Here is a 23,188-nt window from a genome sequence, read left to right as displayed (position 1 = left end):
AAAATTTCTGGTACATAATGTCATATAAAATTGCTCAGAAGAAGCCAACAAGTAAGATTCAGCTGCAGGAGAGCATTGTAAGTGTGTGATACCACGAAATTGGGCAACTGTATGTCCAGAAGTTGATTAACTCTATGCCAGATTGTTGCAAGGCTGTAATTGCAGCTTGAGTAGCATTAGTAGCGGCATACGATGCAAGAAAACAAGCTTACGCAGCATCAGCCAAAAAAAAACCCTCCCACTTCACCCCTCCATTCGTTCCAAATGCCTGTCCAACTCAGCTTTAAATTTATTTAGGCAATTAGCTTCCATAACAAAAGATGGAAGCCTGTTCCACCAATCAACTACCCACTGGCTAAAGGCAAATTTACACACATCTATTCTACAACTATCTTTCCTCAATTTGAATTTATGCCCTCTCAGGTTCTTAGTCTGAGCAAGAGGAAGAATCCATTCAGCTTGCTCAACCCATTCAAGGCCTTATACACCTCAATCAGATCACCTCGTAGGTGCCTAATCTTCAGGTGCTGCAATTTGCAGAATTTAAGCCTTTCTTGGTAAGAGCACCCCTTTGTTCCCCTCACCAATCTTGTTGCCCTTCTTTGTACTCGTTCTAGCAACTCTACATCCGTAATAAAATGAGGCCTGCAGACCTGAACACAGTACCCTAGGTGTGGCCTGACCATTGCCTTGTATAACGGGATAATCATCTCCCTGTCCCTGCTAGCAAAGTTTCTATATATTACTGACAAGACCGTGATCTGCCCAGGAAGCCCATCTGCACTGCTCAATAAACTTCATATTTGACTGCACAATTACCCCCAAGTCTTTTTCACTTTCCACTTCCCTGAGTGTAGTTCCACACAGCTGGTACATTTATCTTTGGTTACTGCTATCCATATGCAGTACTTTGCATTTGTCAATGGTAAATGTCAGTTGCCACTTCTCAGCCCATTTTCCCAACTTATCTAGATCCAGCTGGAGTAGCATACTGTCTTGATTGTTGTTAACAACCCTGCCAACCTTTGTATCATCTACAAACTTGGATATTAAACCTGATATACCTTCATCGATATCATTGATAAATATACAAAACAACAATGGGCCCAACACCAAACCCTGGGGAACTCAACTAATAACATTTGTCCACGAAGAGCAGTGTCCATTGATTACCACTCTGTCGTCTCCCACTCAACCATCTCTTTATCCATTGTAGCAACTTACCCTTAATGCCATAGAGCTCCAATTTGTGTAGCAGATTTCCATGTGCAACAATATCAAAAGCATTCCTGAAATGCAAGTATATGATATGAAAATTATTTTTGGCATTCAGTTCCTTTGTGACCACATCATAGTATCCAATCAAATGGTCAAACAAGACCTCCCTTTAACAAACCCATGCTGTGTCTTAACTATTATTGCAGTCTTGTCTAGATGATCCTGCAGTGCTTTAACCAGTGATTGCATTATTTTCCCTGGAATACAAATTAAACTAACAGGTCTGTACTTGTTTCACCTTTTAAATCCCTTTGTGAATTGGTGATACATTTGCACACCTTCAGTCCATGGGGACTTCCCTGAGTCCAAGGAAGCTCTCATAATTATGGCTAAGGGTTTGCTTACTTCCTTTAATATAACTGGAAAGATTCCAACAACCCCAGTTGCCTTCCTTATGTTTAACTTCATCAATTTCTCCTACACTTTGCTCTCAGTTATTACAAAATCACTTAGCTCCCTGTTAGCATTTGATAACCTGCTGGCACTCCCCTCATTGAATAACTCCTCATGTGTGAATATAGATGCAAAATTCTCATTCAATTTATCAGCTGCCTGAGCATGATCATCAATAGTCAACCCATCTATGTTAAGTGGTCCAATCGGATTCATACCTTTCCTTCTAGAGTTTACATAAGTAAAGAACTCTTTGCTGTTTTTCTTTGCATCTTTTGCCAACGATTTCTCGTAATCTGCCTTTGCCTGCCTAACCTCCTTTGTGACTTGATTACAGACTAGTTTATACCTGCCACAGGCTTCTGTGTCACCTGATACTTTATATGCATCCCATACATTCTTCTTCTCTGCCACAAGCCTCATTAATTCATCTGACATCCATTTAGGCCTAAACCTTGAACAATATTTCTTAGTTGGGATGAAAAGCCTAGTAGCCTCCAAAATTTATTCCCCGAAGGCTTCCAGTTTAGAATTCAACGTTGGTAACACATCAATTGATCCCACTGTACAGAATTTAAAAACTGTCTGAAACCTCTGTAGTCACCTTTACGAAAGCAAAAGCCCTTCCCTTCAGCCGTGATGGTAGTTATATCTTTAAGTAATTCCCACATCAGTACATAGTGATCGCTGTCACCCAGTGGTTCCTTTATCTGCAAATTCTTAATGCATGAATAATCATTGCTGATAATGAGATCAAGAGTATTACTCCCTCTGGTTGCCTCTCGAACATGTTGCTGTAGAAAACAGTCATCCAATAAATCCACAAAATTCTTGCTAGTGTGTGAGCGACCAATCCACAAGTTCCAGTCAATATCTGGAAAGTTAAAATCACCCATTAAAAGACATTCTGATTTACTGGCCCACTCTATTTCTCTGCACAATTGCTCATTATACTCATCATATTCATTAGGCCTATAACACACACACACACCTACTCTCATTTTTCCTTTCCTGTGCTTATTTCAAACCAAACAGACTCAACCACCAACATCAATTGGATGCACTTCCTTAGATGTTGTTTCTTAACTAACAGCATAACCCCTCCTCCCTTCCTGTCTTGTCTATCCTTCCTGTGCACATTTTACTCCTCAAATTCCAATTCTGCACTGCTTTATCTGTGTGACAGCACCTCTCTGATATCCCAACAATATCTGCCTTTGATGTCTTGACTAGCACAAGCTCATCAAATTTAACTATACTCCTAGCATTGCTGTACATGCAAGTATACATGCACCTGTTCCTATTCAGTTACCTTAAGACAGCCCATGTATTTACTTGTTCCACTATGACTCCCAGCATTCCTGGAAATCTCCATTACCTTGCTTTCCAGGCTGCCACTCATTCTAATAGAAGCAGTGCAAGAATTAATTTTGCCTCTGCCTGCGGCCACTGTTAACCTTTTTAGTTTGTGTATCCCCCCAAGCTAGCAGTTTTCTGACCTACCTAACATTGCCTCAATAGCATCAGCAAATATTCTTGCACCCTTTCTATTTAAGTGTATCCCATCCCTGTAGAAGCAGTCTCTCCTGTCAACAAGCACAGACCAGGCTGAAAAAAATTCTACCCCTTGAGCCTTGCACAATCTCTCCAGGGCCGAATTGATCATTTCTGGGCAGAATCGCATTCAACCCTAACTTGTGACTTTTTTTCAACATTGACCTGTACTTTAGCATTAGTAGAGGCACATGATGATGCAAGAAAGCAAGCTTATGGAGCATCAGCCAAAAAAAACGCTCCCATTTCACCCCTCCTTTCGTTTCAAATACCTGTCCAGCTCAGCCTTAAATTTATTTAGGCTATCAACTTCCACAACAAAGGATGGAAGTCTGTTCCACCAACCAACTACCCGCTGGCTAAAGGCAAACTTCCGCACATCTATCCTACATCTGTCTTTCCTCAATTTGAATTTATGCCCTCTCAGGTGATTATTCTGAGCAAGAGGAAGAATACCATCAGCATTGAGCATGCTCAAACCATTCAAGGCTTTATACACCTTAATCAGATCACCTCGTAGGTGCCTAGTCTCCAGACACTGTAATTTGAAAAATTTAAGCCTTTTATCCTAAGAGCAACCCTTTGTTCCATTCACTAATCTTGTTGCTCTTCTCTGCACTCGCTCCAGCAGCTCTACATCCTTCCTAAAATGAGGCCTTCAGACCTGTATACAGTACTCGAGGTGTGGCCTGACCATTGCCTTATACAAGGGAATAATCACCTCCTTATCCCTGCTAGAAAAATTCTGGTATATCATTGACAAGACACTACATGCTACTCTTTTGCAGACCGTCTGCACTGCTCAGAAAACCATATCTGCCTACACAATTCCCCCCAGGTCCTTTTCATTCTCCAGCACTGTCAGTGTAGTACCACACAGTTGATACGTTACTCTGGGGTTACTGCTTCCCATATGCAGTACTTTATATTTGTCAATTGATTACCACAGAGAGTGGTAATCAATGGACAATGCTCTTTGTGGACTAATGTTATTATTGGTGCTTAGTGAGGGAGTACTTTATGGAATGACTTCATGAATCTATACTTGTGCACCATGACTACATGGTACACAAGTTTCCATTGAAAAATTGTTCTTATAAATGCCAAGGTAGCACAAATTTCATCAGTTGTCAGTGCATCATTCTTAAATTTGAAATTTTTTTGGACAAGTTTCCTGTACTTTGTGTTGTGAAAGTTAAAGAAACATATGTTTTGCAGCATCGGTTCTGTTAGTTTCGGTGTGAGAACTTACTATATGCTATTATGAAAGAAGGATGAATTGGTGGTGCAGTGGTCCTTGAGAAGTGCACAAGGAAGTTTGAAATATAACAGGTTATCCCAAATCATGTTTGGCATTTTAATAATTTAATATGCTGGTAAACATCCCTTGGCTATATTTTAATATAAAATGTATTTGCCAGTGAAATTTAATTTCTAGTAGTGCAGTGTGTATTTTAAACCCTCCTACTTTTTCAAAATTTATTTTTTTGGGAAGCACTCCTTTTTTTTTCCTCCAGAAATCTACTTTTTTTTTTCCTCCTCCAGAAATCTACTTTTTTTTTTTTTTTTTTTTGCCTGTTTTGGCCCAAAAACCCGTGTTCCTGTTTCCCTCCTGCTTACCAATACCTGATTCCCAGCGTGTAGTGTCTTGTCAATGATATACATTGACATTTGAAAATTTGAAAAATTTTCAAATGTCAATTTTGCCAACTTTTGAAAGCCAAAAGTTGGCAAATATGCACTTGTTATCAAATTGTTTTCCTGTTTTTTTTTTTTTTTTTTCATATGGTACTAGCTCTTTGGTTTTTGTGGTTTTGAAGAACATGAAAAGGCTTGTTCAGAAATCTCATAGGGATGGATCCAGAGTTTGTAGTGATACTACAAATTCAGTCCTCAGCCCATATATGGTACAAAAATACTATATGTTCTGGTAACATTTATTGTTTGTGGTTATTATAAAAGGGGGAAACTTACATTAATTCTGCATAGGGCAGAATAGATATTTTTTTCATCTTCTTTTTTCGGTGATATTGATCTACCATTGGTTATCTGTTGTTTAATCACTTCCCAGAGTGGAACCAATAATGGTTAATGAGTATTCATTACAGTACCAAAACAGAAATCACCACTAATATATAGCAGAAGGGAGTAATGCAATGGATGGTCATAAATAATGAATACTGAAGAGAATTTTTCAATTTCATTGGATTTATTCAGCCATTACATACTCATACTCTTTTAATCATCAGTTTGTCTATAATGAGTATTTGAATGGTTTTATTTGGAATTTTTCTGTAATAATTTAATGTACATGTTCTGTCATTTGTAAATGTTTGATATCATGGTCTTTCTGTTATTATATGCACCGATTGAATAGTAAGGCTAATCTGTATATTGGAATAATTTATTAAATATGTTAAGTTTATAACTGCCAAGCACAGTGCTCTGTTACCGTATGACTCCCATGTCAGAGTTCTATCTGCATTCTTTTCATTGGGTGAAAGTCAGCCTACAATAACACAGAGAGTAATATGATTTTAGTATACCAAAATTTAGTTTGATTTTATATAAATTGTAAATAAAAAAAATATTATTACTAAATTGAGAACTCTATACATTTTTGATATAATTATTTTTTATAGATTCTGTTCAGACCAATGCCAACAGATTGGGATAGTGAACCAAATTGTGAGGTAAATTAAATATTTGTTACTTTCAAATATTTTGAAACATTTATGGAAAGTACTTTTCACAGAGTGAATTTCATATTATATCTTTACAGCAGGCAATAATATACTTTGGTAATATGACATTCTCATCATGCTTGTTCTTAGTATATTTATTGAACGTTAATCTGAAACTACAACACATACTCTTAATGCATCTCGGAATATGCTAATGTATACTTTTTCTAGACAGTAATTTGTTATACAGTTGTAGTAATTATTTCACTATAATTTTGAAGCATATAAAGATTTATGCCATATTTTTAAAATCAAAAAATATTAACTACTGTGTAAGCATTTATTGTAATAAAATTCACTCAATATTTGTTCTGCTATGCTAAGAAATCTTCTAACCATCAGGATGGTTGAAGCTGATGATTAATTGTATTAACACTTATTTAAACATTCCATATCACAGAGTATACTGGCTTACAAAGGTTATTACTGTATACTCCAGGTACATTACATTAGACTGTTCAGGGTGACTGGGAAATAAGTTTGTGGATAATCGAAACACTGGACTACAAAATAAAAGAAAAACTCATAATGTGACAAAAAATAAGTTTATTTACTGATATGTGTGTGAAAGACATGCATCAGAGCAGATTAAATTTTTAATGCATAATTCATTGAGCACATAAATTTATGTAAATCATGCATAACTAATTAATTTAATGAAATTTACAGGTTATGCCAAAACAAATTCCACAAACTAAATTTATCAAAGCATACAGTAGTCAATATTTTGGAACCTCTTTGGGCTCTATTTTCAAGACATAATTAGACAGGAAAAATAAAGAAATTTTATTGAAAACTCTACTGTCATAAATTACAGGTTAACACCCTAAAAACTTTAAAGAATCCAAAAAAATAATTATTCAAAATTATGAGGGGCATTCAATAAATTATCTACCTACCTATGAAGGAAATGAGATAGACAAAAATATTTTTTAATTTTCAGTGTAACTTCTCTGAACTTCAATACACTTGTTTCATTTTGTTGGCAATGAAGAAATACTAAACAAATAAAATTCTTTTTTTTCCCTGTCCATTAAAGAATACAGAAACAGCAGAATTCAGTTCATTATCATCAGCAAAGCAACGTCCACGTTCGTTTTTCTTGAGGTATTGAAACAGGAAATAGTCACTGGGGCCAGATCTGAATTGTAAGGTTAAGTTCTCTAAAGTCACAGTCTCCCACAGTAATAGCATGTGACCTGTGCACTGATGCATTGTCCTGAAGCAGCACACCTCTGGAAAGTTTACCATGGCATTTTTCCTGTATGATGTCCCTTAGGTTGTACAGTAGGGATGCATGTGACACCCAGTGACTGTCTGCTTGTGTCCAAGTAGTGAATGTACAAAATTCCCTCAGCATCCCAAAAAATGATGGCCATAATCTACCTAGCTGAGGGCTGTGTCCAAATTTTTTTTTTGGGTGGGGAAAACCCTTGTACTTCCATTGCATTGATTCTTGCATGGTCTTGGGATCAGTGATGAACCCATGTTTCATCACCAGTAACAGTTCTGGAGATGAAAGTTTCAGGATCCCTTCCATAAAGTTCTAAATTCTATTCACAACATCGACTTTGAATCGTTTTTGCACAGGGGTCAGAAATCTGGAGACCCACCTTAATAGCTCCATTCTGGTTGGTAGAAAATTCCAGAGAAGTTCATAACTGCAGGAATGTTGTTGCAATATACCATTTGAGCCTTTGGAAAATTGGGGAACCAGTTCTTTTTCATGATATTCATACCATGAAAAAACCACTCCTTGGGGTCAGAAGATTCTGGGATTTCAATTTTCACCTTAAAGCTGCACAAACACTTTGGGCTTTCTCCTAAGATTGTCAGATTACTTTGTATAAACAGATGTGATCCACTGTTGTCAATTTCTTCATTACAACAGTTTATATTATCCTCTAGATCACTAATGTCAGATTCAGGATCTGATGACGTATGTTCAAGAACAGTTGGTGGAGCTGCTTCTGGCAGTTCAGGTCCATGGGGTACTGGCCTTACAATTGAAGTACTGTTGTTGGGTATAGAGTGCTCTTATTCTTCACGCCATAACCAGCTACATTGACAGAAGTAGCAGTCATTAATATGATCCTAAGATTCCCTCTATACCATGGGAATGGCAAATGTCTTTTTTCCCCCACAATTGCAAGCCCTCCATCCATGTATGGAACGCTTTATGGGGGAAGCAAACTTTTATCTTGGTCATCTAATTTAATTCCGAAATATGCAACATATATGTTTTTCACAAATGAAGTTATATCTTGCCTTTTGTTTACTGCAAATGTAACAAAATATACTTGGATTGTTGTTCACAAAACCACAAGTTGCCATTGTCAGTGACACAGAATACAAAAATCATGTTAGAAGTAGTTAATAGTTAGCATGACTGTACCAAAAAGCACCTGAATACAGAAGAAACAGTTTGCAGGTTTATACAGCTGCCTTAATTACAGGTCTCAACATGTTTAAACATATCTGAGCCCATCTGTACCTGATAGTCACAAAGGAAATAGTATGCTAATTATGTGTTATGAAATGTATATCTAAGGAAGAAATTCTTACTGTTTTTAAAAAAGCTGTATGTGAATAGGTAAAAAGTGGTTTGAATTTTTAGAATTACCACTAAAAGTACACTCAGAAATGCCATGAATTTCTGAAGCATAAAAATTTAAATGAAATAGAACCTAATGCTAGGGATCAACTTAAAATAACTTAAAGGGGCATGTTAAAGTCATAAAAAATACCAGTACAGTTTATTTTAACTTTATCTACAATAATGCCAGACTGTTGTCAATAAAATGAGTGAATTGGAACTTCTGGTTAGGAAGTTCCAATTCACTATTATATGTTAAATGTTAAATGTTAAACTAGCATTAACATATAGGGCTAACAGAAACTTGATGTCATCCAAGGCGCCTCCATAGCCAGGTGGGAAGGAGCAGCAGTGCGTAGCACATGCTTCTTGATTAGACTGGAGTTTGAGCCCGTCACCACCAAATACGGAGGATGCGGAAGGTCAGGGAATGACTACTGCATATCCCGGAGCAATATGGCCTTAGTTGCTAATGCTCCTAAAAACCAAATAACAATAACGATGTCATCCAGAAATAAGGGATAATGAAGTCCACTGTGTTATGCTTAGGAAGGATAGGTAAGATAGAAGGGGTGGTGATGGTGGGATGGGGGATCATGTTTCTTATCAACAACAGCTTGCACATGACAAGATCTTTCCCAGATTCAGTACATAGGCATGCCAGGATAGAATCTGTGGGAGATAGTTGGAAGTTAAGGTAAAATGAGTGGAGGTATGCTACAAACAAGAATATTGTGAAGAGTATGATGAGAGCCTCTACGTGCAAATATAATGGCAAACAAGTGGCAATACCTTGTTGGGTGATTTCACTTTGCCCATTATTGAGTGGAGAAAGTGATATTGAAAATCACCATGGTTAACAGTTTTTAAGTGAAGTAGATGGTTTTTGTAGCAGCATATTAGGGAAGGTACTAGGACCAGGAATATTCCTGAACTGATAATCACCCATGCTCTCTGATAGCATTATAGGGCGGACAGTACAGGAACTATTAGTGGGGCATGATTGCAGAGTTTTATAAGTTGGATGATTTTAGAGTGAGAGCAGTCAATTGCTGTTGTTAAATGTTAAGGCACGTGTTTTAATTTTTGGTTGGGTGCCTATGGGGCAGTTTAAGCTGTTACACTGTGATCACTGTACTATGTAGTAACATAGTTTCCTCCATCTTTTTCTTTTCACAAAAAAAAATAATAAAACTACATTAGAATTATTTTTAAAAATCATGTGAATTTCTTTTATTTTTATTAATGAATATATAATAAACACCTGACAGTTTTCCTTAATTCTTCAGTTAACGATAAAAAAAGCAGACTTTTTTCGGCAGGTTTTTTGTTTCCAACAAATGCATACGATAACAGCCTAAAGGGTGATACCTTCTCTCAATTTAGAAAGCAGTAAAGATTAATAAAAAAACTAAAAGTTAAATACAGTAGAGCATTGATAATTCAAATTAATTGGGATCGCGGGTAGTTTGGACTTCCGATTTGTTTGGATTTTTGAACTTATCAAAAATACTGTTTGGAAACAAAAAAAAAGAAAAAGTTTTAGTAAGTTTAGAAATAAAATCACTGGGTTGTACTTACGTATTTTTATTCATAGATAACAAAACAAATGGAACTTTCAGCTACAATAAGATATGTATAAGGTGCAGCAAAAAAGAATTGCTTATTTTTGTTGCACCATTTTCGAACTTCGTTTCTTTGCTCTCTCACTCTTTTCAGCAAGAGTAGTTGAGTTGGACAGCATTCACTTTGTTGCTTGTACCAAGCCATTGCAGTCTCTAGCACAGCAAATGCATGCTGTGCTAGAGACTGCACAAATGCATATAGACCCAGTGTTGATGTCATTTTCTTCATCGTCGCCATCTTTGTCTGTATCATTTTCAGGAGCTCCAGTTTCTTTTACATTCACAATTTTGTTTTCATTTAAAACAGGAAACCCCGCAGCATCAATATCATTTTCCATCCACACCTTTGTATCACATTCATCTCAATCTTCAAACCCAAGGATTGACTGAAATAAGATGACCATCTCCTACAGTTTTTTCTGCAATAGGCCACAATTTTTTCCGAGCAATTTTTGAATTCTGCACAGTGAATGATTCCTACGTGTCAGCTAACACGTAGGAACTATGATGCTTTCTTCGTTGCTTTCTACTAAAAGTAAACGACTCAAGACTTATTTTTTGTAGCTTCGCTTCAACTTTTCGACGACTCCCTGGTCCATCAGTTGGAGAAGTGTGGCAACGTTTTATGGAAGGAACATGACCTCAAATCCAGTGTCTATTTTATTTAATGCTTCTATTGAAGGATGTAATGGCACGTTGTCTAGGATAAGCAAAACCTTGCCCATTTTGCCTTCTCATTCATGATACTTCTTGACATTCGGAATAAAATCGTTGGTAAACCATATCAGATTACAAGGTGTGTGAAATATCAGATTACAAAGTCTGTTGAATAACAGATTACAAAGTGTTATGTTTAGTTAATACTGTATGTATATTAATTAAGCTATGTACGTAAGCGTAACTTTATTTTTATTTTGCTAAACTATTGATTATATTCTTCCTATTTTCTCTCATTTAATTTTGTTAATTGGTAAGGTAATAAAAGTGCAAGTTTTATCTTCATTTTTACAGCCTGTGGGATAATATTCCTCCAATTTTTGCTTACTAGAATTGCCATTTAATAGAATCAAAATTCGGTTTGCAAACACAACAATAATTGGAGCTTACTGCAATTATTTTACGACACCATAAAAAAAAAAATGCTGGCTCGTTCGGATTTTTGACACTACTGTAATAAATAAATAAATAAAAAAAAAATGCTGGCTCGTTCGGATTTTTGACACTACTGTAATAAATAAATAAAAAAAAAAAAGCACACAAAGTTTCCAGTTACTTCTCAGTATCATTGAAGATAAAGATGGTGCTTGGTTGGATAAATTCCAAGTCATGCTTAGCATTTTAGTAGTTTCTCATAGCAATGCTGAGTGTGAGAGAGTATTGAAAGGTCAGAAAATAAGTGACTTCAGAGCTTCTTCTGGTAAAGTTTTGGAAATACTCTTGACACTCAAGTCTAAACAGCAGCGCTATTGTTATAAAGAAAACTTTTAAAACACAGAACTCGGCATTTCTGAAGAGGACAAGGCTTGCAGCAGTTTCTTTCTTGAAGAAATCATAATCAGTTGATGTCTAACAGATAATTCAAATAAACATCCACAGACAGAAATCCTAATTAAGGTAATGCTTGATTACTATAATGGTAAGCAATCCTGTGGCTATATTTTGATATAAAATGTATATATTGTATATGTTTTCAGTGAAGTTTAATTTATAGTGTAGTGTGGATTTTAAAAAAGTCTTGTGTTTTCCTTCTGCTTACAGTTACCTGAACTCCAGCTTTTTGAAAATCAAGAGTTGGCAGCTCTGTATAAAGCAATAGTCACAGAAATCACAAATGTTTATATATATACACCATTAAGAAAATATATGACACAAGATGCTGAGATGGTTGAATAATAAGCTGGCCAGTTTAGTAGAGCAGAAAAAAGATGGCATGGGTAAGTTACAGAGTGATGGAAAGTATACTGAAGGCCTACAACAGCTATCAATCGGTATATAGCAGTACTTCAGAAATGGTTAGGCTGGCAGAGGATGATTATGAAAAATCAGTAGCTAAGAAAGCAAAAGATAGGGTCAAGGTGGCCAGTGAACCGCTATGGAAAAAATAATTTTTGCTGAGGCAGTTCATTTTTAGCTATTTCATTTATCCCAAAAAAAATCTGATTGGCGAAATTTTTTCATCAGTGTGCTTACTGCCTCTTTTTTTTTTTTTATATATATATGTGCCTGGTACAGGTTAATAGAAGAATGACCTCTCCGTTACTTTAGAAAGAACTAAAAGTGAATGCCAAATGTTTGTTATTCCCCCTCTCTTAGTTACTTAGCTGGATATGGACAGATTTCTTTGCATAAGGAAAGATACCAAAGGGCAACACAGAACAAGAATTGAATCTAGCACAGATTTAAGAACATCTAAAGGAAAGTAGTTGGGACCTAAAAACCTTTTTGTGTTGAGAGGAGAGTGTAATATGAGTATTCATGATGAATTAATTAAATGTGAACAATACTAATTAAAGCTGAATTTTATTGTATCACTTTACAGAATAGTCTTCTACCCTGTAAAGTTACACAATAAAATTCACTCTTGGGAGGATTCAATATGGGATCCAGAAACATTGTCAATTATCAAGTAGCTCTCTTGTGTGGGAATTTAACATATTTAATGTAATACTTCGTACATAATAAAATTCACTTGTGTTTTTCAACAGCAATTCATGTGTTTTAATTGGTTTTATTCATATTTAATTCATTGTTGCTGTAAAGGTTTCCATGATTCTTCTAATCTTTAATCACATGAGATTTTCCCAGATTACCCCTGCAAGAAAAGCAAGATGCGAGTAGTACAAATTTATCTTTAAATGAAAATGCAATAGAGTAGTCAGAACATAAGAGGTAGAAGTAAGAGTGAATAGAAAGTGCAACCAATGGCTTTTGCAAGTGGGGAGGGCTAGAAACTTTGACCGCCATTTGGACAGAAGACAAATTTTCCACTCTGGATTTTTCAAAATCAAGTTTGGATTTGTTAACTTGTTTGCAACGGTTTCAGCTTTATTATAGGCTGGAAATGAAACTGTAAATTTTGGTGCAAGCCAGATATATGGCTTGTTTAAGTTAACTAATTATTCTTGTTATTTATGATTTTCGTGCCACATGTATCTTAATAAAATTGAGACAACAGTCTTCAAGAAATAGCCGTGTGTGTCTTAATAAAATTAAGACCCCACACGGCTATTTCTTGAAGACTGTTGTAGAAAAAAGATGTTATTATACCACAAAACTATAATTCTACATATAATGGTAATTATAGCATTGATTGATATGTGATTCCTTTTATCTACAGCAGTCTTCCTTGTTAAATATATATGCAGCTATGTTTTCCTAGAAAGTGATTACCATATATAAGGTTCATAGATTTTGTTTAAATAAATTTTTGAATTTTTTGTGATTTCCCAAACTAACTACCAAATCTTTTCTTTTTAATCAGTTAAAATTGATACTTAAACTACAGTTAGTTAACAATTATTTTCTGGTCCTCAATCTTTTATATAACATAACTGTTTTAAACTACTTATAAAGCTTAGTCTTTAATTAGCTGCTTTATATTCTTAAAAAGTTAATTTTTTCATATGAATAACAAAATATATAAACAATGAATTAAATTTTTTTTTTTTTTCTCTTTGCATATTCAGATGGATTTTAATCCTTGAAGTAACAGTACATCCACATCTTACTACATTAAATGTTCATTTATCCATTTATCACAGCCTTCAAGTCACTTACTGATCATTAATATTAGTCCTCTGGAATTCTGCAACAGTTTATTAATACCTTTTCTGGACAGTTGTTTACCCCAGGTAATTAAATATATATAAGATTTGTATAATTATTATATCCTCATTAAAAGTTGCTTCTTGCCAGAATTGTCTGGACACTTGTTAATTAGTCAACTGATATTATCTGATATGGTCTGATATTATCTTCACTGAATAGATGCATTTCTGATTGATAAACACAGCTATATTGTTTTGTGATGTAAGCATTATATTGAAATGGGTGATACACTTTAAAATCCAGTTGTGTTTTTTTGTTTTTTTTTTGTCATAAAAATGTTTGTTTATTAGCATCTTGATAATTCAGGTTATTATTGTTATCAAACTCCCATAATTTTGAATTAACATAATGAAAAAACCTTTTGCAGTGCAACCTTGTAGACTAAATGTTGACATTATTGCTACTTGGTGAAAGAACATGACACATTAAGGGCAAGTTACTGCTATGGATAAAGGGGTGGTTGAGTGATAGAAGACACAGTGGTTATCAATGGGCACTGCTCTTCTTGGACTAATGTTCTTATTATTCCAAGAATTTCTGGGCCCATTATTGTTTTCTATATTTATTAATAATACTAAAGGCATATCAGACTTAATGTCTAAGTTTGCAGATGATACAAAGTTTGTAGTGTGATTAATCACAGTAATCCGGGTATGCTATTTCAGCAAGATCTAGACAAATTAGATAGATTGGTTGAGAAGTGACAATTTAAGTTTAATATTGACTGCTTGAAGACTATGCAAAGTACTTCATGTGGGGAGCAGTAATCTCACATTAATGTAGTGACCATTTACTATCACATGGGTGGTACAACGAAAAAGACCTGGTGTAATTGTGCAGTCAGTTATGAAGTTCTCTGAGCACTGCACGCTGGCTGCTAGGATAGCTCATGGAGTTTTGTAAATGATATACAGGAATTTTGCCAGCAGGGATAAGGAGATGATTATCTTATTTTGTAGGGCAATGGTCAGGCTGCATATTGAATACAGGTCTGGAGTCCTCATTTAAAGGAGGATGTGGATCTGTTGGAAAGGGTGCAGAGAAGGCCAATAAGATTAGTGAGAGGAACATAGGTGTGCTCTTACCTGGAAAGGCTTCAGTTCTACAAACTGTAGTGTGTGTGGAGACTAAACACCTGCAAGATCTGATTGAGGTATTTAAGGCTCTGAATGGATTGAGTATGCTCAGTGCTGATGGAATCCTTCCTCTTGCTCAGACTACACACAAGGGGGGCATAAATTCAAACTGAGGAAGGATGATTGCAGGATAGATGTGTGGAAATTTTCTGTTGGCCAGTGGGTGGTTGATTGTTGAAATAAACTTACATCTGGTGTTGTAGAGGTAGGTAGTTTGAATAAATTCAAGAAACTAAATACACTGTTAGAAGGGATGGACAGATGATATTGAAAGTGTTGGTGGTTTTTTTTTTTTTTTTTTTGTTTTTGTTTTGATTGATGCTGTATTAGCTTGCTTTTGCCACATTTGACACTATTAATATTATAAACATGCCACACAAAACTGGCTGTGAGAAAAGCATTTAATTATTTAATTAAATATTTAATGATATTTAATTAGCACTGACTTTTAATATTGACCTTTATTAATGTTTATTGAAAAACATTCCATTATTCCCATAATGGTGTTTTTCAATGAACATTAATGAAGTCTGAGTTAGCAATCTTTAAATTCAATTGAATAATAATTGAGAATCATACGTATATGTTACACCTGGATTGTGAATTTGACCATTTTATGAAATGGGAAAATTTTTGTGCATTCTCCGCATTGTCCTCTCCTCTCCCCCATTTCATGAACTGGGCAAAAAACTCCTCCATTTCACAAACTGGCTGGTTTATATTCTGCTCATTTCATGAACTGGCAGGTTGCTGAAAGATTTTCCTTAGTTTTATATTTAAAATAATTAAATGCACAAGGCATAATACATTAAGAGTTTAATATCTATATAATATCGGTGTGTAGATACACCATAGACAACTCTTAGAAAACTACAAAGTAGTTGTTGTGGGCATCATTTGCTCTTTCTCATATTGTGCTCTGCCTTCACGACAAGTTGCCATGATATTGCACTACCTCAAATAAGTAACGCTTCCCTAATAGAGAAGACTATTGTTACTTATTTTCAGTGAGTACCACCACCCAGACATGTTTCAAGGCTATTGGCCTATCATCAGTGGGTGGGCGGGTACCCTAGTATTGCACCTGACGACCCAGTTGTGAAGATATGAGAAAGAGCAAATGATGCCCACAAAGGGTTGTCTATGGTGTATCTACAGACCGATATTATATAGATATTAAACTCTTAATGTATTATGCCTTGTGCATTTAATTATTTTAAATATTGTCTTATACACCTTTTGGCATCTCTCATATTGTGTGATTATCTTCACAACTGGGTCTTCACAACACTAATGCTCCCAAATAACAACAACAAGCATTTTCTCTCTCTCCAAAATTCAGGTTAGCCCTCTCCACAATCTTATTTATTTGATATTCCTTCTTTAGATTTTACTTCTGTGTCACCCCCCTTTGAGAGTTAACTTATGTTAATTTTTTTTTTTTTTAATTAAAATTCATTAATGCAATCCTGTTGTAACCCTACAACATCTGATTTGATTTCTTCGTGTTTTTACTTCCCATATAGGCCTGATGATGGGATTCAGTTGAACTTCGAAACATTGCCAAAATATTAAGTGACAGTTGGCATGATCCACTTCTTCAACCTTAATTTCCTTTGAATCATAATTAATGGCTAACCAGATATTGGCCCCACTTTCCCCCTTTCACACAATTTTCATTTTCTTTTTTTTTTTCTTATAATCAGGGAATAAAAAAAATACAAGAATCACATACTTTACACTAAGGAGAAAATGTTTGTTGCTAATAACATGTACTAATTTACTAATAACATGTACAATAAAAAATGTATAAATAAATTTGTTTCAGATCCTCACAGAAAATGGATTAAGGCTTGCTTTGGAAGTTATCCTCTTAAGTTCAAATCCGTAAGTTAAACTTGTGATTTAACTAATGACTTACTGGAATCACTGAATTATTTTTAAAATGCAATTATACATACCAGTTGAGCCAAAGTATTAAGTGTAAATGATATGATTCATTTAGATCATATATATACAGTAGAATCTCTTTAATACAAAGTTATTAATATAAACTCTTGTTAATATAAATTCCCATTTGTATGAAGCATTTATCATTCCCCTGCAAAAGGATAGCTTTTCTATGTGAACATATTCATTTATTATAAAATTCAGTTAATGTATTACAAAGTCTGTTTTTACCCCATGATGAGAATAAGTAATGTCATTTTGTGTGGTTAATATGGAGCTCGATACACTCATCTTATTATTGCCCTACTGCCAGCGTGTGTATGGCCACCTTGTTCAAATTTCCTGGAAGACTGACTTGTTAATTTACTTTTATGTAAACAAAACCTGTTTATGGTATATGCAACATAAATACGCTCTGAAAAATATCAGTTGTATGTCAGTTGCAGTTGTACCATCTTTTGTTATAATGCATTTTTAAAAGGATCTGAGCTGATATCTTTATGGAACTTGTTATAATTAAGTAAGCAAAAAAATTGCTATTCTGTTTTGTACTGCCATCTGTGGCAGCAGTAAAATTTTCCATGCCCAAGGTATTTTAGGAATTATCAACTTCTTTGTGATTGTAAGGCCAACTTGAAGTGCATAGCTTGTGGTCAGAATTTTCATTCTTGGTTGTTGAGAGTGGCAGAAGAATCGCTTCAAAAAAAAAAAGGAACATTTTGATGATTCTAGATCATTGCACCACACTTTCTGCTGAGGCTTAAGTTGATGAATATACAGCTTTTGTTTTTACCTCCCATTAACATCAGTTTTATGCAGCTATTAGATCAAGGCATTATTTGTAATCTCAATCCCACTGATCCACAACATAGAAGGAGGAAACAATTTTCAGCCAAAGTGGAATGTTTTGGTTGTTTATTTTGTTTCAGACAGTATTGCATCAAGTGTAACAATCAAGTGCTTCAAAAAGAGTGGCTTTGGAGAGAATATCATCAAAAAACATGGTCCACAAAACGAATGTGATAGCAACATTGAAGAATGGAGGTCTTTGAAGGAGCATATGGATTTTGTTGACAAATTTAGACATTTGTTAAGGTGAATGATGGAGTTGCTACCACACGAGAAGAGCTGAGTACCAAGCAAAACAATGTTTTAGTTATCAGTGGTGAAAGTGAAAAAGCACTCACTCTGCCTTTTAAAAAAAGTTGTCCAAAATGTGTTGAACATAATAGAGAATGTGTTAGCCTTCAGTAACGTTGATAAAGAAACAATTGTTGCATTTGATAATGTCAGAAGAATTAAATTAAATGTATACTATATTTTTATTTAAATTGTTTCTTTTTCTGTAGTTTGTCTTATAAATAAATAAAATAAGAGAAAATGTATTATTCTTATTATTGTTAGAAAGGCTTTTGTTATTTTTATTATTTTATTTTATTATTTAATTAAATACGTGTAGCTTGGTTGTTGATAGTGGCTTATCAATGTTGTTGATAAGTTCTTGCAGTAACATCATCCATTCCTCTGTCAGTGTCATTTTCAGCTGGTGAACATTTTCTGGTGGAAGTGGGCGTGCCTCTAGGCATCTCCCCAGAGCATCCCATATGTGTTCAGTGGGATTTAGATCTGTGGAACGGGCAGGCCAATCCATATGAACAATGTCCTCTTTTTCCAAAAGCATATCAACAGTTGCAGTGCGAGGGTGTGGTGTTATCATCCATAAACACGAACTCGGGGCCAGTGGCACCTCGGAACAGACACACATGGGGGAAGGATTACCTCAGTACGGTAGCGTGCACTGGTCACAGTACTGCCTTCCAGTATCTGGAGTTGTGTACATCCATCCAAGATAATGCCTCCCCAGACGTGAACACCTTGACCGCCATATCGATCCCTTTCAGTAATGTTTGTGGGGTGATACCATGTGCCAACCTCTCACCAGATTAGCTGCTGAGACAATCTACTCTCATCAGTAAAGAGTACCTTACCCCATTGCACTGCTGTCCAGACCTTGTGTTCGATGCACCACTGTAAAAAGTGTCTCAGATGGGCAAGTGTTAAAAGGACACAGCTTACTGGCTGTCAGGCAAACAGCCCACCTTTGTGGAGTCGCCTGGCCACAGTAAACCACGATGTCCTGTGCAATTGGTTTGCAATGAATCCCGCTGTCTGGTGTCGGTCCCTCTTGTCCTGTAGGAGTATATAGCAGTCATCATTGGGCGTTGTTTTTCGTGAACGATGACTACTGGTCCTTCGAACAGCTGCATGTGAGACAATGCTATGGGCGATACCAAACTCTGCAGCCACACTCCTCGCAATTCGAGCTTCCCAATTATTCAACCCCTGGTAAAAGTCATCCAGATGTTGTCTACTGGCCATTTTGTTGTTTGTAGCACTGTATGAAACCAATCAAACGTCTGTAACAGTTGTGCTCACCATTCAGTAATTTACACATAACTGCTGAACTTCTGCCTTTATCTGTTTATGTGAGTCCTCTCATCAGGATTCAAATTTTTGCATGTGCACCAGCTTTCTACTGAACGGCCACAGTTATTCAAATTGCCACAGGCTGTTTCATTTGATTTTGTGGTTGTAACCTTTAGAAATAGTATTGGGCCTTAAGTTTTGCCCATCAGTATATGTACAAAAGGGGGTGGGGAGAGCAGTCTTGATAATTTCTGCAGACCTCATTATTAAAAACCAAGAAAATATTGGTCCCTTGAACTTTGTATTAATGACATTTTACTATATTACGTGTGTATTATGTTTAATTGATAATGCCTTACCCAAGCACCACATGTTAGACACAGCTATAAGTATGCTTATAGGCCTTCAAAAGAGATAGTAGTACAATTCTGAATATGAGAAGTTGCAGTTGACAGATTTAACAGACTTCTAGTGTGGAATTATAATAGGGTGTCACATAAGTAATCAGTCTATATCTGAATATCCCTCCGTCGACAATGGAAGTGGACTAGTGCTGAAACTATTATAAAATGACCAGAAAACCCCCAAAGATGACAGAAAGTAACAAGAAAGCCTGCAAAGAATCATCTGCACAGAATGCAAGTCAGTATTGTTACGCACATACACACAAGCCTTTAGTGAGATGACTGGAACCACTATCAGCACCTGTGCAGGATGCTGTGCGATGTGGGTTACTACAGTCAGGCCCACTATTCTTGAACCACAGACCAATGATAAACTGTGCTTTGGAGTGATAAGTCATGGTACATGGTCTACCAGTCTGACATTTATGCTTAGGTGTGCCAGATTGCCTGGAGAAAGCTACCTGCTGGACTGTATCATCCTGACAATGAAGTTTGGTGGAGGCAGCATGATAGTTTGGGGCTGTTTTTCATATTAAGGCCCATTGATTGTTTTGGACAATACCATGAATACTGAGGTCTATCTAGACATACTGGACAATAATGCATTATATAAACTCTAAAAGGAAGGGGATGAATCTGATTGGTCCACTTGATATCAATGGTTTGACTGTTGATGATCCTGCTTGGATAGCAAACAAACTGAATGAGTATTTTGCATCATTCACACATGAGTTATTAAGGATTAAGAACGCCAGAAGGTTATCAAATTGTAGCAGGGTGCTTAATGATTTTGTAATAACAGAGAGCAAAGTGGAGGAGAAATTGTTGAAGTTAAACATAAGAAAGGCACCTGGGGTGGATGGGATCTATCCAGCTATATTAAAGGAAGCAAGCAAACCCTTAGCCATAATTATGAGAGCATCCTTGGACTCAGGGGAGGTCCCCACAGACTGGAGATGTGCAAATGTATCCCCAATTCACAAAGGGGGATCGAAGAGTGACATGAGTAATTACAGACCAGTTCGTTTAACTTCTGTTCATCATCTAGACAAGACTGCAGCAATAATTCAGACACAGCATGGGTTTCTTAAGGGGGAAAGTCTTGTCTGACAAATTTTATTGGATATTATGATGTGGTATATGATACCAAATATATGATATCAAAAAATAATTTTGATATCATATACTTGGATTTCAGGAAAGCTTTTGACACTGTTGCGCATGGAAGACTACTGTACAAATTGGAGCAGAATGGTATTAAGGGTAAGTTGCTACAACGGATAAAAGGATGGTTGAGTGGGAGAAGACAGAGAGTGGTAATCAATGGGCGCTGCTCTTCGTGGACTAATGTTATTAGTGGAGTCCCACAGGGTTCGTTGTTGGGTCCACTCTTGTTTTGTATATTTATCAATGATATTGATGAAGGTATATCAGGCTTAATGTCGAAGTTTGCAGATGATACAAAGGTTGGCAGGGTTGTTAATGGCAGTGTGCTACTGCAACAGGATCTAGAAAATTTGGGAAGATGGCCTGAGAAGTGGTAACTGAAGTTTAACATTGACAAATGCAAAGTACTGCATATGGGTAGAAGTAACCCCAGAGGAATGTACCAACTGTGTGGTACTACACTTAAGGTGCTAGAAAATGAAAAAGACCTGGGAATAATTGTGATAGGAAGTTTTCTGAAAAATGCAGACAGGCTGCAAGAGCAGGTCATGGGGTTTTGTCAATGATATACAGGAATTTTGTTAACAGGGCAAAGGGTGATTGTCCCTCTGTATAAGGCAATGGTCAGGCTATGCCTGACCATTGACCATGCCTGAGTACTGCGTTCAGGTCTGGAGGCCTCATTTTAGGAAGGATTTTAGATTTGCTTGAGCTTGTACAGAGAAGGGCAACAAGATTGGTGAGGGGAATGAAGGGATTCTCTTACTAAGAGAGGTTTAAGTTCTGCAAATTGCAGTGGCTGGAGACTAGGCACCTGCGAGGTGATCTGATTGAGGTGTATAAGGCCTTGAATGGGTTGAGCACGCTGAATTCTGATGGGATTCTTCTACTTGTTCAGATTATGAACCTAAGGGGCCATAAATTCAAATTGAGGAAAGACAGATGTAGAATAGATGTGCGGAAATTTGCCTTTAGCTAGCTGGTGGTTGATTGCTGGAACAAATTTCCATCTGTCATGGAAGTTGATAGGTTAAATAAATTTAAGGAGGAACTGGACAAACATTTAGAGGGAATGGTTGTGTAAGTTTTTTTTTTTTTTTTGGCTGATGCTGCATAAACTCATACGCTTTCCTTTTTGCATCACATGCCACTATTATTACTACTACTACTACCTGTGTTGTGGCAGCATGTCAAGAAAGGCATACTTGTATTAGCAGGCAGTGCTCTATCTCATACTGCTTGCATTTTAACAGACTTTGTTTGAGGACACGAGTACTGAAAAGTTGGACTGGCCAGCCCAGAACCCTGACCTCAATTCTATAGAGAACCTCTAGGAAAAAATGAATTGTCAGGTGCATGTAAGAAAAGACTAAACCAGAGCTTAACTGGTCACTGCAATGAAAGCTGAATGGTGGAAAATATCAGAGGACATTCACAAAAAATCTGGTGGCGAGTTCTATTGGAACTAGAGGCTGTCAGATTTCAGTACAGGTTATTTGAAGATGTGGATATTAATGGTAGGGCAGTGTATACAAGATGTGGCTAAAAAGAAACGAGAAATATTTTTAAAATCATTTATGATTTTAAATACTATTTCAGTATTTATCCCCTTCAAAGTACTTTCCAGCCATGCCTAAGCAGTGCTCCATTTGCAATTTCCAGGATCTAAAACAGCAGTGGAAGCAGTGATTTAATTTTTTGGAACAGAAAAAGTGTTTCATGGCACCAGATGTGGTGAATAAGGCATATGCTCCAATGTTGTAATCTTGTTTTTTTTTAAAAAACTCTCATTGCAACAGAGGTATGACACATAGCATTGTCACGATAAAAAAGTACGGCCGTAAATTGGGCCGTTTTTTCAGATTTTATTTCATGAAGTCTTAAAATATCAATGTAAAGTGTGTGATTTGGCAGGACAAATTCATGAAGAATAACACCACGAAAATCAAAGGAAACGACAAGCATGGACTTTAGCATTAGTTAGAGACATGTGATGCAAGAAAGCAAGCTTATACAGCATCAGCCAAAAAAAAAAAAAAACCCTGCCCATTTCACCCATTCATTCGCCCCAAATGTTTGTCTAGAA

General features: G+C 36.1%; 1 protein-coding gene across 1 annotated transcript in view; it reads left to right on the top strand.

Annotated features, from left to right (window-relative positions):
• The window catches only part of LOC150084769 (GDP-D-glucose phosphorylase 1), a 118,532-nt gene that overhangs the window by 57,831 nt on the left and 37,513 nt on the right, over window positions 1–23,188 (top strand). The window contains exons 6-8 of the mRNA XM_090376351.1: window positions 5,868–5,918; window positions 13,952–14,041; window positions 16,983–17,041. Coding sequence (XP_090232477.1) covers window positions 5,868–5,918; window positions 13,952–14,041; window positions 16,983–17,041 — 200 coding nt within the window. The remainder of the gene's footprint in view (window positions 1–5,867; window positions 5,919–13,951; window positions 14,042–16,982; window positions 17,042–23,188) is intronic.

This window comes from Mastigoproctus giganteus, chromosome 6 (genome assembly GCF_048544385.1).
Source record: "Mastigoproctus giganteus isolate SK-2022 chromosome 6, ASM4854438v1, whole genome shotgun sequence".
Classification (NCBI taxonomy): Eukaryota; Metazoa; Arthropoda; class Arachnida; order Uropygi; family Thelyphonidae; genus Mastigoproctus; species Mastigoproctus giganteus.
The sequence above is the reverse complement of the archived record's forward strand: the minus strand, read 5'-3'. Positions and strand labels throughout refer to the sequence as shown.